Source organism: Neoarius graeffei, chromosome 10, assembly GCF_027579695.1.
Source record: "Neoarius graeffei isolate fNeoGra1 chromosome 10, fNeoGra1.pri, whole genome shotgun sequence".
NCBI lineage: Eukaryota > Metazoa > Chordata > Actinopteri > Siluriformes > Ariidae > Neoarius > Neoarius graeffei.
This window is the reverse complement of record NC_083578.1, coordinates 64,709,910-64,724,946: the sequence shown is the minus strand read 5'-3', so window position 1 is coordinate 64,724,946 and position 15,037 is coordinate 64,709,910. Positions and strand designations below refer to the sequence as shown.

General features: G+C 42.4%; 1 protein-coding gene across 4 annotated transcripts in view; it reads left to right on the top strand.

Annotated features, from left to right (window-relative positions):
- The window catches only part of elavl4 (ELAV like neuron-specific RNA binding protein 4), a 90,631-nt gene that overhangs the window by 32,273 nt on the left and 43,321 nt on the right, over window positions 1–15,037 (top strand). For all 4 annotated transcript variants that reach the window (XM_060930856.1, XM_060930857.1, XM_060930860.1 and 1 more), the window contains one exon: window positions 14,446–14,532. In XM_060930856.1, the coding sequence (XP_060786839.1) occupies window positions 14,446–14,532 (87 nt within the window). The remainder of the gene's footprint in view (window positions 1–14,445; window positions 14,533–15,037) is intronic.

The window sequence follows — 15,037 nt, the reverse complement described above, 5'->3', positions numbered from 1 at the left end:
TGTAGTGGTTAGCGCTGTCGCCTCACAGCAAGAAGGTTCTGAGTTTGAGCCCAGTGGCTAACAGGGGCCTTTCTGTGTGGAGTTTGCATGTTCTCCCCGTGTCCCCGTGGGTTTCCTCTGGGTGCTCCGGTTTCCCCCACAGTCCAAAGACATGCAGGTTAGGTTAACTGGTGACTCTAAATTGACCCTGAGTGTGAATGGTTGTCTGTGTCTATGTGTCAGCCCTGTGATGACCTGGCGACTTGTCCAGGGTGTACCTCGCCTCTCGCCCGTAGTCAGCTGGGATAGGCTCCAGCTTGCCTGCGACCCTGTAGAACAGGATAAAGCGGCTACAGATAATGAGATGAGATGAGATCTGCCATTCACTGATTTTTTTTTTTTCTTGTACCATTCTGGGTAAACTCAAAGATTGTTGTACATGAAACTCCCAGGTGATCAGCAGTTTCTGAAATATTCAAACCAGTTTGTGATGCTGTTGACCTGTATTTGTAAAATTTCTTGCATTACACTGCTGACACTGGATAATTGCATGAATGAGCAGGTGTACAAATGTTCCTATTAAAGTGGCCGGAGAGTGTATATAGCTAGAGTAGATAGATAGATAGTTCACATATAAAACACCCCTTGTGCCAATCTTCTCCTTTTTAACTATTATACCGGTATAGTACACGGACAAGCTCTTCAGCAACAACATCATACTGTATCAAGAGCCCAGTGCTCCAGGAAACATAGTGGTAGATTAACTATTTATTTAGTGTATGAGATGCTGAGACAACAGCAGGATGTTGTTGTTTTTTTCTCTCTCTTGCAGACAAAAGAACCTACCATGCAGTTAGTCATACCAGAGTTTCATTTTTTATTCTTCTTCTTATTTATTTTTTTATGTATTGACATGTCTGGTGTGGTACCGTACATACAGTATATAAACGTAGTGAATAATCTGGAGCTCACATATACAAAGTGCATGGGTATTTGTAAGGTGTTGTTCACAGCGGCATAAACCAGAAGTCTGTATGACGCTGCTAGCAGACCGAGTAGCTTTCCCATAGTTGTCTGTCCCTTCAGCATTAAAATTGATAGCGTATATTAAATGGCTGCTCCAGCTAATTACTCAGTCAATCTCATATCAGTGATCTGTGTGCAGGTTTATGAAAACAGATGCAGTAGTGCAGATTTTAATCAATAATGAAATTGTTTTCCTATGATAAGATGTACGCTCACTCGTTTGTAATGATTTCAATGCCCAGGCTGGGAAAGTGACTGGCCAATGAAATTAACCTGGCTTGCACATTGATGTGAAAAGATATATTTAAACACGAGAGAGGCGGAAATTTAAAATAAAAAAATTTTTTCTGTAATATTCAAAGGATTGAGAAAATGGAGAGAGTATTTTTAAAAGAAGGGAGTAAAAGAGGGGAATAGAAAAGAAAAAGAGGAGTGTGTGGGTAGAAAGGGGAAGAATGAGCTGTAAGAGAAAGACGTGTTAATGAAGGGAAAAGTCTCTCAGTAGTAGGAAAGAGAGGAGCAGCTGCAAGAAGATGAGGACACAGATTAGATTAACACAACTTCAGCCTCACTTCAGGGTTTGTGCGTGCGTGTGTGTGTGTGTGTTCAGGAGCATGTCTCATCCTCTCAGGAACACGAAGCTGCAGTCAGCACTTTTTTCCCCTTCTACTGACTCCCACCCTTGACTCGCAGGCTCTTTACACAGCTTTTAATACCTTGCTACAATGAACAAATATTACCCTAATGGCTTAAAAAGAGGCAACTATAAATGCAAACATGTTTTGTCATTCTGTAAAGCACCCATACTAGGGCCTTGCTATACCAGACAAGGGTTCAGGCTTGAATTTAGAAGTGAGGCAAACAGTAACAAGGCTTCCCATCCTTCCAGCTCAGAATAAAGGTCTCTTCAACATCAGGTTCTGCACATGATGCCAAACCAACATCATTAGTAAACAAATAGCACTACAGTACCGGTATATGTTCAGGTATGTGCTTGAGATGAATCAACGTACAGATGTATTTGCTTGTTAAAGGAGAACTGAAGTCATTTTTAAACTTGCTTTATTTCTTAATTAACATGTTATTCAGTTACGTTTTCGGTTTTAGTAACCTTATATCGTGACTCGTATTGGCAACTAATTGCAATTAAATATTATACTTATCGGCCTATTCGGTTTTTAGCCATGTTGAATTTAGTTCATTTGGTCCACGGCAGGCGTCGCTTATCCGCGCGATCTTAACGAGACTTGTGCGAGACTTCGAAACGTCAAGTGTCAGCCAGGTGTCAGTGCCGCCATTTTGAAAACTGTTTTCCAAACGAAATATTGTACAAAAACGAGTTTAAATGACGATTACTGCCTACTTTTTTCAAACTTTCCTGATTGCTATCAAAACAAACAAAACTTCCGGCTTGATCACGTCAGCATTCGAAAGAGGGCGCGCGCGTCTTTTGACAACGTTGGCAGATGTCGGTCACTTTGATTTCCGCTGTACATTTTACTTCCGTCCTATGATACAGATGTCAACGAATCTCATTTACGGCCATTGCTTTGACATATGGACTGATATATTACAGAGCATATTTCAAACACTCAACTTGCTATAGCAACGATAAAATAGCGATCAAAAATGCATTCCTATATTTAATAAAATGAGAAATAGAATTTTGATAATAAAAATTTTGCCTTCAGTTCTCCTTTAAATCTGTAACACTAACTATACACTCATATCCAGAGCAGCGGTTAGAGGTTAGGTGCCTTGCTCAAAGGCACTTCAGCCATTCCCGCTGGTCCAAGGAATCAAACCAGCAATCTTTTGGTTCTAAAGCTATTTCTCTAACCATTAGGCCATGACTACATAGCTCGCTGTTTTGAGGAGGTATAAGCTGTACATTGCTCATCGCTATTCTTAGCTGGATATATTTTTGCTAACAAAAGATGTCCACAGGGACATCACTGTTCCCCCCTCACCCGCCCCCACATTGTAGCTTGAATGCATGGAGGTGGAAAATGACATAATTCTGTCTTCAGAGGTAATAGGTTGTTAGCAGTCACGTGATTCCAATGACGTGTGAAATCCAGATGGGAGGCAGGAAGTGAAAAGCAGATTGGAGGAAAGTCCGTATTGTGCTAGTTTAGACAATATATGAGAGAAAGGTATAAATGGAAAATCTATACACATGTTGCTCGTGGTTTCTCGGATTGATCAATTTGAGCAGCCGTAAATGATGCACACCGCAACAACACAGTGACGTGATGTCATATACAAATTCGAATGCAACATATATATATATATATATGCCTCATGTACGCCTTTTGTGGAATGGGGCAAAGCTGAGCAGCTCTGTTTCAGCTGGGGGCCGAGTCAGATTCCAATATCTCATCTCATCTCATTATCTCTAGCCGCTTTATCCTTCTACAGGGTCGCAGGCAAGCTGGAGCCTATCCCAGCTGACTACGGGCGAAAGGCAGGGTACACCCTGGACAAGTCGCCAGGTCATCACAGGGCTGACACATAGACACAGACAACCATTCACACTCACATTCACACCTACAGTCAATTTAGAGTCACCAGTTAACCTAACCTGCATGTCTTTGGACTGTGGGGGAAACCGGAGCACCCGGAGGAAACCCACGCGGACACGGGGAGAACATGCAAACTCCACACAGAAAGGCCCTCGCCGGACCCGGGGTTCGAACCCAGGACCTTCTTGCTGTGAGGCGACAGCGCTAACCACTACACCACCGTGCCGCCCGATTCCAATATTAACCATCATATTTTTTTTTTCCTTTGGGATCTTTAAAATGATATTATCCTTAAAGGTTTAGAAATCTATTCAAATTTACAAACTGCATGGCAAAAAATTGAAAACTGACTTTGAGGAGAAAATTACTTAATCCAAGTGAAATTATCTTGCTGCACGGACAGACATTTTTACTTGATAAGACATCTTAGAATAAATTGGTCGCAATCTCAAACTAGGCCTAATAATCTCACAATTGGTGTCTTGTATTCTTCTAGATCGTTTCAACTATTTTCAAGATATTTTCACTTGGTAAGATATCATTTTTTGCAGTGTGGACTTTTAAATACAAAATCATGAAATAGCAGCAAGTACGTGCTTGTTCAGTGGTTGAAATAAAGCTTGTTAGTGTGTGTGTGTGAGAAGTGCGAGTTAGTGGAACGTGGCAGAGAGAAGCTGCACAGGTGCACCAGCGTTCTGCTACCCGCCAACTACCTGCAGCCATGTCAACAGAGCACCTGGAGCTGACACAGCTTAAGCCAAGTGCACGCACAGACAAAATTTAACACACACACACACACACGTACATGCAGATGCTGTAGCTACAGCCCAACGGTCTGGATGCGCAGAGAGAAACTAAAGCATAGCACTCACATAATCTTGTGCTGCGAGCTGTGCTGTGTAAAGCAAAGATTCCCCAGTGCACCTCCAGCAAGGTCACCTTTACTTTAACAGAGAGAGGTCCCTCACTACTAGTGCGGCACACACAGCGCTGCATGTCTACGAAGAAAAAAAACAGGAATTGTATATAAAAATGAAGGGAATGTGAGAAGGAATGAAGAGTATAGCAATGATTGCGGATGAAGGCAAGGCCATACTCCCTTCCTTTTGATCAAGAACCCTGTACATGAGCCGTATTTCCTAATAACACTAGGCCATTGACAGAAATAGCTTCAGATCCTCTGAATTTTCAGCTATGATGTGAGACTAGCAAGCCATCTAATGAGGCTTTCTTAGTAGCATCAAAAATTCATGCAGCATTAATGGAGGTATGAGGAGCTAGTGTTCAGCCTTGTGGAGTTCCTACACACACACACACACACACACACTGACAGAAATGAGCATAGCCCTGCTACACTACACCAGCAGCAACACAATGTGACAAAGCAGCCAGAAGTTATTTACTTCCAACGATAGCTGGCAGTTTCCGGAGACAGTATGAGAAGTGACCATTAAGACACAACACGATTGACTGAAACAAAATCTACATTTTTGTAGATCCACATATTCATTCCTAAACGCAGCAAGTTTTTGCCATTCGGTTTTTGTAGATCAAGTGCTGTAAGTCTGTAACATGAAGAGCAAAAAATAAATAAAACACTGTGACTCTAGTAGACAGTGACGCACTGCATGCATTTAACCTCCTAGGGCTTAGCGGTCACATGCGTGGACAGCACTTTATGGAAATTCGGAACAAGAATCCACATATGTGGACATACTTTTTCTCTAAAAGTACATCTTATCAAAAGATGATGCTTAGTTTTTATTCTAATCAGGTTCTAATAAGCCCAAATAGCAAAGGGAAATAAAAAATGCATGTAAAAAAAAATAGCTTGGGCCTTAGGAGGTTAATACACAAGCATGAAGGGCACTAAAGAGGCTTTAATGGAAGTCATCTGATCAAATGGATGGTTTTATAGACATTCTGTAAGTTTCTTGTGTGCGAATGTCGCACATGCCTGTTGTTGCCAGTGAAACCATGGAAACCAATAGTAAACTAAAGATAGGAATATCCTCAAGCTACCAGAGAGATCTGAGCGACATGAGGCGAAAAATTGCAGCTGGTGTTAGCGCAACATAAGGCACTAGCTGGCTAGGCAGGAGGCAAAAATCTCTTACATTTAAGCTGGAAGCCAGAGCAACGAGCCACTGGAGCCACACAAATTCAAGTGTCGTCGCATCAAGATGCTCACCAATTTTCTGCTTGCCTTAGTGCAGAGCTGGGAAGCAGCCAGTTTCCAAATGAAGCCAGCCGTCCCATATTGGACTGGACCTGACTGGACTGGAGGATTTTTTTTTTCTTTCTTTGGGACGCTGTCAAGAGCAGGGAGTGAATGGCATTATTGGACCAAAAGTGAGCACAGTGAAAAGGTGCATGGACCAGGAAACAATTAAACAATCCACCAGATTGGTAAAATAAATTCTCCACAACTTTAGGATATGTATAAATTCATTCATTATATTAGTTATTCGTGATTCAAATTAAAGTCACGATAAAAGTTAATTTAAACTACACTCACGGTTCACTTTAACCCCTTGGCTGCCACCCATAATTGATTGTAATGTGCCGGGCATATAGGACAAAAATAGGTCAAAATTGGGATATTTTGATAATCTTTCTCTAACTTGTTCAGAACTTTATATTTTTAATATTTGTATCGAAAAATTACAAAAAGGGGCGGCACGGTGGTTAGCGCTGTCGCCTCACAGCAAGAAGGTCCTGGGTTCGAGCCCCGTGGCCAGCGAGGGCCTTTCTGTGCGGAGTTTGCGTGTTCTCCCCGTGTCCGCGTGGGTTTGCTCCGGTTTCCCCCACAGTCCAAAGACATGCAGGTTAGGTTAACTGGTGACTCTAAATTGACCGTAGGTGTGAATGGTTGTCTGTGTCTATGTGTCAGCCCTGTGATGACCTGGCGACTTGTCCAGGGTGTACCCCGCCTTTCGCCTGTAGTCAGCTGGGATAGGCTCCAGTTTGCCTGCGACCCTGTAGAAGGATAAAGTGGCTAGAGATGATGAGAAAATCACAAAAAATACTGTTGTAGAGTAAAAATAACTTTAGTAATCAAAAACGTCCAAGACAACGGGTCTTGTTAATGAGAATCTGTCCGGAAACATGAACTATTAGTACTTGAAAACACAATGTATACCAAGTAACTGGGTACCATTTTTATGATGGTCTTTGGTATGACCCAACCATGAACAGAACTCACGACCTCCCGCTCAAGAGCCAGACACGCTAACCACTAGGCCAACTCATGGTAACATGCCACTGTGAAGTAAAACTAATGTGCCATGTAAGGTACATAAAAGGAGGTGTTTATGATGAGTAGCATATGTCATAAGGCACAGCAGTAAAAGATTTCATGACGTACATGACTCGTCCAAGGGCACTGAAGGGGTTAATAGGAACACCTGGACACTGTGGACATTTATGCAGTTATACAATCAGCCAATCATGCAGCAGCAGCAGCACAATGCATACAATCATGCCTGTCAAGAGCTTCTCCCTGGAGTTTATACAGCATGGTGCAAAAAACATTTAGTGAGCACTGGTTATGTAGGTGGAAACACCTTTTTGATAAGAAAGGTCAGAGGAAAATTAGTAACTCTTTACGACCGTGGTGAGCAGAAAAGCATCTCAGCATACACAAGACATCAAACCTTGAGGTGGATGAGCTGCAACAGCAGAAGAGCACATTGGGTTCTTCTCCTGTCAGCAAAGAACAGGATTGTGAGGCTATCATGGGCACAGACTGATTGAAACTGGACAGCTGAAGATTCAAAAAAAAAAAAACCCCACCTGGTCTTTTTTCAGTCTTCAACTGGCCAGTTTCATTGAGTCTGTGCCCATGAAAGCCTCAGAGTCTTGTTCTTGGCTGACAGGAGTGAAAGCTGATGTGGTCTGATTCTGTTGCAGTCCATCCACCTCAAGGTTTGATGTGTTGTGCATTTTGAAATGTTTTTCCGCTCACCACGGTTGTAAAAAGTGATTATAGGAGTCAGTATATCCTTCCTGTCAACTCAGACCAGTCTGGTTATTTATTCTCATCTCCTCTCTTTCATCAACAAGGTGTTTCAGCCTGCAGACTCTCCACTCACAGGATATCTATCTATCTATCCATCCATCCATCCATCCATCTATCACCATTCAGTGAAAACCTCAGGAGATCAGCAGTTTCTGAAACACTCAAACCAGCCCATTTAGCACCAACACCCATGCCACAGTTAAAGTCACAACGATCACAATTTTCCCTCATTCTGATGTTTGTGAACATGAACTGAAGCTCTTGACCTGTATCTGCATGATTGTATGCATTGTTTTGCTGCCACATGATTGGCTGATTGGATAACTGCATAAATGAGCAGGTATTTTTTAGTGCTGTTATTAAAGTGAAGTGTGTGTGTGTGTGTGTGTGTGTATAATTAAACAAGATTGTAGTATCCTCATATCATTGTTTGAACATCCTTACTACCACGTTAGCCATGTTGCCAGATTGGGTGCTAATTCACCTCTGTTGAGGAGGTGCGGGAAAGGTTAATTTAAGGCCAAGACAAATCCATCTACAGGAATCAAATACAACCAGGGAGAGGGAGGGAACGAGAAAGGGGGCAGCTGGCTGGGTTTAGGGTATGAGAGTGGGCAGGGGGAAGACGCAGGTGTCTCTCGAATGCTGTAGCCCAGAGGAAAAAATGCAGCCAGTGCCACTGGTTCTACCAGTCTCCTATCCTCTCTGCTCTCCTCTTTTCCTCTAGCATCATAACCTCTTCTCAACATTCATCCTCACATGTGCTTCACTCCCACCTCCTCACCTCTCCTCTCTCCTGCTCATAGCTCTATCCCTCCTCCATCATCTCCCCCTTACAAATGGATCATTTTTAAGAAACTGATTTTAACTTGCCAAGATAAAATAATGTACGACAGTCTGTTTGGAGTCTATAATTAGCTTATTTTAATAATTCAGAATGGTCTCAAAGTGTCCTTATTATCAAGATTCTGGGTTTGCACATGAATTTCTTTTCTCCATTTTAAAAATGACAACCAAATGATGGGATTTAAGTGCCTGATGATCCGTTTGATTAGCAGTTAAACACTTGAACAATCAGTTATTGCTTCCACACCAAATTATTCTGGTGGCAAGAAAATATGCTGTATATAAGTTTCAAATTCATGGAACGAAGATTAATTCTGCCTTCAGCACATGACTTGAGAGTGTAGCGGGGAAAAAAACGTCAAAAGATGCATTGGGAATACTTCCTTAAAACAAATTTGGACTAAAATCATTACAATTATGAATCTTCATAACATGAGAATAGGAGTTGTCACTCGTCATGTAGACAGCGTCAGAAAAAGTGGCCTGGCTGCTTTTGTAAATTCTTGGACATATTCAAGGATTATCCTTAAACCGTATGGGAGTAAAGTTCCTCCGTCAGGAGAAAGAAAGGTCCGAGGGATTCCACTGAAAATAATTCGATTGCACAACCGGAGCATCAAAGGAACAGCAGAGACACAAAGGCAGAGAAAACGAATCAGTGCTGGGCCAGATGCACAGCTGCTCCAGCCTGCTCCAGCTTAATGAGACCTGCAGTAATGTAAGAGATAATGCAATCAGGCTGTGACACTCTCCCGGCCTCCACCAAGCAGCCAGAGATTCAAGCAGGGAGAGAAAAATGAATATTGAAGATGGATGTTGATCTTAATTAACTCTGTATACTGTATATAAAAAGAAAAGTATTAACTTGAAGTTAAATGAAGACACACATTCCAACACGGAACAGGAATAACGTGTGGTCGTGCTAAAGAGTCAGTGCGATTGTAAAAATTCACTCAACATTAAAAAACATGATACAGTACCTTTTCAGTACAGTTTTTTTTTTTGACACAAATTGCTTGTCAAATGTCTTTCGTAGAAACCATGAACTGGTTCCACACAACTAACATTTTCACTGTAGAAAACTCTACAGCTGCTCAGCTGTTTAACCTGGCATGTGTTCACCATCTTTCTAAACAGTTGCTAATAATCAGTACTATTATTATCATTATTATTATTAATAAAATGCTCGATTTAGGGCGGCACGGTGGTGTAGTGGTTAGCGCTGTCGCCTCACAGCAAGAAGGTCCGGGTTCGAGCCCCGTGGCCGGCGAGGGCCTTTCTGTGTGGAGTTTGCATGTTCTCCCCGTGTCCGCGTGGGTTTCCTCCGGGTGCTCCGGTTTCCCCCACAGTCCAAAGACATGCAGGTTAGGCTAACTGGTGACTCTAAATTGAGCGTAGGTGTGAATGTGAGTGTGAATGGTTGTCTGTGTCTATGTGTCAGCCCTGTGATGACCTGGCGACTTGTCCAGGGTGTACCCCGCCTTTTGCCCATAGTCAGCTGGGATAGGCTCCAGTTTGCCTGCGACCCTGTAGAAGGATAAAGTGGCTAGAGATAATGACATGAGAAAATCACAAAAAAATACTGTTGTAGAGTAAAAATAACTTTAGTAATCAAAAACATCCAAGACAACGGGTCTTGTTAATGAGAATCTGTCCGGAAACATGAACTATTAGTACTTGAAAACACAATGTACACCAAGTAACTGGGTACCATTTTTATGATGGTCTTTGGTATGACCCAACCATGAACAGAACTCACGATCTCTTGATCAAGAGCCAGACACGCTAACCACTAGGCTAACTCATGGTAACATGCCACTGTGAAGTAAAACTAATGTGCCATGTAAGGTACATAAAAGGAGGTGCTTATGATGAGTAGCATATGTCATAAGGCACAGCAGGAAAAGATAGGCTCCAGCTTGCCTGCGACCCTGTAGAACAGGATAAAGCGGCTACAGATGATGAGATGAGATACTCGATTTAATACTGGTGGTGTAGTGGTTAGCACTGTCGCCTCACAGCAAGAAGGTTCTGGGTTCGAGCCCAGTGACCGACGGAGGCTGGTCTGTGTGGGTTTCCTCCGGGTGCTCCGGTTTCCCACAGAGACATGCAGGTTAGGCTAATCGGTGGCTCTAAATTGACCGTAGGTGTGAATGTGAATGGTTGTCTGTGTCTATGTGTCAGCCCTGCGATGACCTGGCGACTTGTCCAGGGTGTACCCCGCCTTTCACCCGTAGTCAGCTGGTATAGGCTCCAGCTTGTCTGTGACCCTGCACAGGATAAGCGGTGACGGATAACGGATAGATTTGATACTTCATTGTAGACCTATGAAAATTCCAGCCTTTCTTTCCGTTTTCTTGTGCCATTTTTGTCCAAAAATGTTTGACGGCCGAAATTTCGGTGCCTCCGTATATTCCTGGCTCATGTTAGCTCCATCAAACACGTGCCCGTTAATAGATTTTATTTCACATTACTGAGATCAAAGCGTTCTTCATTTACCTTTCCAGAAAGCGAAGGTGCTGTGTCAGCACATCTTTCAAGTAGAAAAACTGTGTAGAGACGATTAATAGTGTAAGATGGTGTGAAGGGGGGGCTTCTATGGGGTCTGTTAATATCAGAGAGTTCGAAAGACCTACCTGGTTTCATAGGTCCTTTGGCTCATTTGACTTTTATTAGGGATGAATAAAGAATGCAATTGTGATGCATTTTTGAGCGTATTAGCATACATCAGTGTTTAAATGTAGAGCTCCTAAGCAAAACGCGTGGTTGGCAGGTAAGGGAAGAGATACAGTGCTTACATGCTGAACCGTTTGACTAGATAGTCTTATGAAAAGCCAAAGGAAGAAGAGAGGATATAGAAAAAGAAACCCATTTGCTAAAGTAGATGCTGATTGAGCTGAGCAGGCTCGATGCTTGGTGTCTCACATTAGTGCTGGGATTGATTAGCCAGAGCATCTGCTTGACCCGGAGCTCCGCTGCAGCCGGGAGGAGGCGTCCCAGAGAGCCAAAGCGCAGCGATTAAAAATTAAAAATCAATACGTGCACAGAACTTATCTGACCTGTTCTTAGGATACAAGAAATGTATAATGCTTCCGTCCTGAATAGGTTTGAACAGTTTTAGCTTCCTCTGGTATTTCAGCGTGAATACACAAGCTCAATTTCCACCTCGGATAACCCACTGAAGATCCGAGCTCCCAGCTGGTTGGATGCTTCTCCTTATTATTTATAGCTGCCGTGAAATGTGATTTTAAGCAGAGACATTTTTGAACAGCTTACAGCTGAATATCAGTACAGATGGTTATCTATGGAAAATATGTAATCTGCTTTGTACTGGTAAATTACTTTGGCTAATATTCTCCTCATGCACCACCTCCTGTCAAAGAATGGAAGAGAAAAAAGTGGGTTGAAATCACAGCACATCAGCCAGCACAAATAAATTGGATGGCTTGCAAATGTCAATTCACAGACTGATATAAATATTCTTTCCTCCAGTTCTCATCGTGGGTCTGTCCAGTGGGCTAGTTTTTCAGCTGTAAGACTGCAGCATGCTCCAATCACTAAAAGGTGCTCCAAGTTGGGCTCCATTTTGTGTGCATCACACACATACACCCAGCAATGTACTTCACTGAGGTTTCATCATGGTAAGTTGGGTTAGATCAGAGTCAGCTGGGTGACATACAGTAAGACTAGGCTGGGTTAGTTCTGTTGGTGATGGTGATGTTTAGTCCGTTGCACCAGCAGGTGGAGTAAAGCCGAAGATACACAGAGCAAAAGCTGCTGCTCACTCATTTAGGGCTTGATGCGACATGGCTACAAAAAAAAAAAAAAAAAAGACTTTCCACTGACACAAAATGCTGTTTCAGCCATTTGTAATTACATGGTTTTCTATCGATGACATGTTTCACTGGCAATGTGTGTGTGCACGTGTGAGTGAGAGAGAGAGAGAGAGATCATAGGGAACATGTTTAAAAAATGAGCTGCTTTATTGCCATGAAATTGTAAGTAATATTTTCTGCTAACTGTGATTTCTCATATTCTGATTTGCCTATTTAAGCATTATGCCTCCCAGGAAGATGCATTTAAAGGAGGAATTCAGTATTGTTGAAGCAAATTGCTTTACAGTTTCCTGCCTTGTTATTGTGAATCTGTTCATAGACCAGCCATGCAAGTTGGTTTCATTTCAAACTTGCAAGCTTCCATTTTAGCAATGCATGCTTGAAAACAGTGTAATTATTGCTTACTGAGTCCTTTTTTCACAAAACGATATTTTGATTTATAAGGCTTGAGCAGAACTGCGAGAAGCCTGTCGGCTTGTCACTTTCCAGTAATTTGCCACTTCCGACTGTTAAACAAGATCAGCCTACATGTTTTTCTGCCTACGTGCTTTTCTTAATAAATAGTTAAGCCTGGCCAACTGAAATAAAAACACGTGTAGAAGAATGTCAGTGTGGTTGTAAATCACATTGTGGGGAAGTGATAAGATTTTTTTATGCAATACTGCTCAGCCTTAAAAAAAGAAGAAGAAGAGATAACTGAAAACAGTCTCGATAAGCAATCATGCTAAACTTATTTCCATGCATGCTTATTTCCATGGCATAAATATGACGGACAATAACAGATAGGCTGACGTGTTTCACCGTCTCTTTCCCAGACAGAAAGTGTGTGTGTGTGTGTGTGTAAAAAGAAAGACAGAGAGACAGACAGATGGCAAGAGCAAAAAGTATGGCACCATTGTTTCATGTTTGACAGTTTGAGTCTTATAAGCTTCGAGAAAAGGTCAGTGAAAATAGAGAGTGAATCATTTATAGTCTGTCCTCTCCCTCCTGTTATCTAAGGACATTCATCTGTCCTGCACAATAACCAAGTTCTTTTTAGAACCTTACACTGAGTGATGAATGATGCACAATGCAGGTCTGGTGCATCACTTGGCTGTGTCATCCCTGTTCTCACCTTGAAGAATTCTGCATGTCTCTTATTTGTAGTTATGAATAGGTTTCTGTAGATAATGTGTGCTTGAGGCCTGACCAGAGAGTAATATCAGTTCTCTTGAAATTCCATTGAATGTGCACTGTTTCATTACCATAGCAATGTGATGTCATACCCTGCGGTCCTCACTAAAACTAAAACCAAGGTGGCTTGTAGATTTAAAAAAAAAAAAAAAAACCTACACAAATAACAAAACAAATACCCTTCGAGCTGGACTCCATTTCAAAACTACTGACCTCAGCTCCTAGAACGTTTTATTCCTCACACCCCCATCCTGTCTGCTATCCTCTCCTCCTATTTCCCGCTTTAGCTGACACTCCATTTTTCTCCCACACCTAAAAAGCCCAAGCATCCAAGCTAAAGCTTAAAAGATGAGATGGCGCCCACTCCTCCTCCCCCTCTCTGTCTAATCCTGAAGTGTGTCCTCCATCATCGAACGCTGGATAACTCCCATTACACTCCTTCACCATCCCTTCCATCCGAGGGAAAGGTCAGGTTCAGAGTCCTTCTCTCCTTCTAAATTGCCTGTTTTTCGCTACCCGATTCCGGACTCCGGCTGTGATTGCAGCAGCCCTCCTTTGGTTCGTCTCAGGCATGATCTTCCTCAAAAGGTCAGCTTTGTGAACCTTGAGGGCTGCACAGAATTCTGGGTGTTTTTCTTTTTCAGAGAGCTTTGCATGTTAACATCATGATTCAAATTTCCTTCATAAAAAAAAAATCTACCATTTTTATTATGCAGAATACAGTGTGGGATCTGTACGATTTAAAAGCTCACGTTTCTGAATCTGTTTTCAGACTGCAGACCCTTATATCGATTGAACTGAATTGAGTCAAGCCAAATCTCGCCTTGCATTAAATCAAATAATCCCCATATATACTCCATTAGAGAGGTGTTGCTGGTTAAATTTCTTCAAGGTGCAAACAAGCAAAAAAAGAAAAGAAAAAAGCCGCCTGTGTGTTTTAGTGTACCTGGAGACCGTCAGGGCTGGCTCTGATACACAGTGGTTGGTATTAGAAAAACGAGGCCTGTCTGAATATTGACCCTGCCCCCCCCTCCCGTAGGGATCGACAGAGACTCAGTGGCGTCAGGCAGACTTGCCGCAGCTCCAGGGCTGGGCTGACAAGGGACTGCTGACACAGCCAAAGATGGTAAGGAGACTGCCACCCACTTACTGCCATTTTTACCACCATTCCTGCTGCTGCCCTGCTGGCAACAAAGGCCTCGCAAACTAGGGGTAGTAATGTCAAGGGGGCTTTGTGCTTATAGTAATATAGTGCACATCTAGTAGACGGTGATAGTTTTTGTATCAAGTTTGCTTCACTGTACTGTATGCGTTGTGATTGCAGAGCTTGCTAAGCATGAAGTCTTACTGCTCACATTTAGACATCTAACACACAGAAGCACGTTTAACACCATAGCAGTATTTGCCACGGTTCTGCTTTATTTCTATCTGTGTCAGCTTTTCTAGATTCATGTTCTTTTCTTCTTAGATTTTGTTGACGAAAGGCATGAAACTTGCTTGAGCTAGGCACCGCCCCCGGGCCATTCTAATGACTGGAGAGCATTACCACTGAAAACATGTATTAGAATAGAGCCTGACATTTCAACATCCCCACTAATAAGGCCATTATAGTGCACTGGTTAAATGGCAGG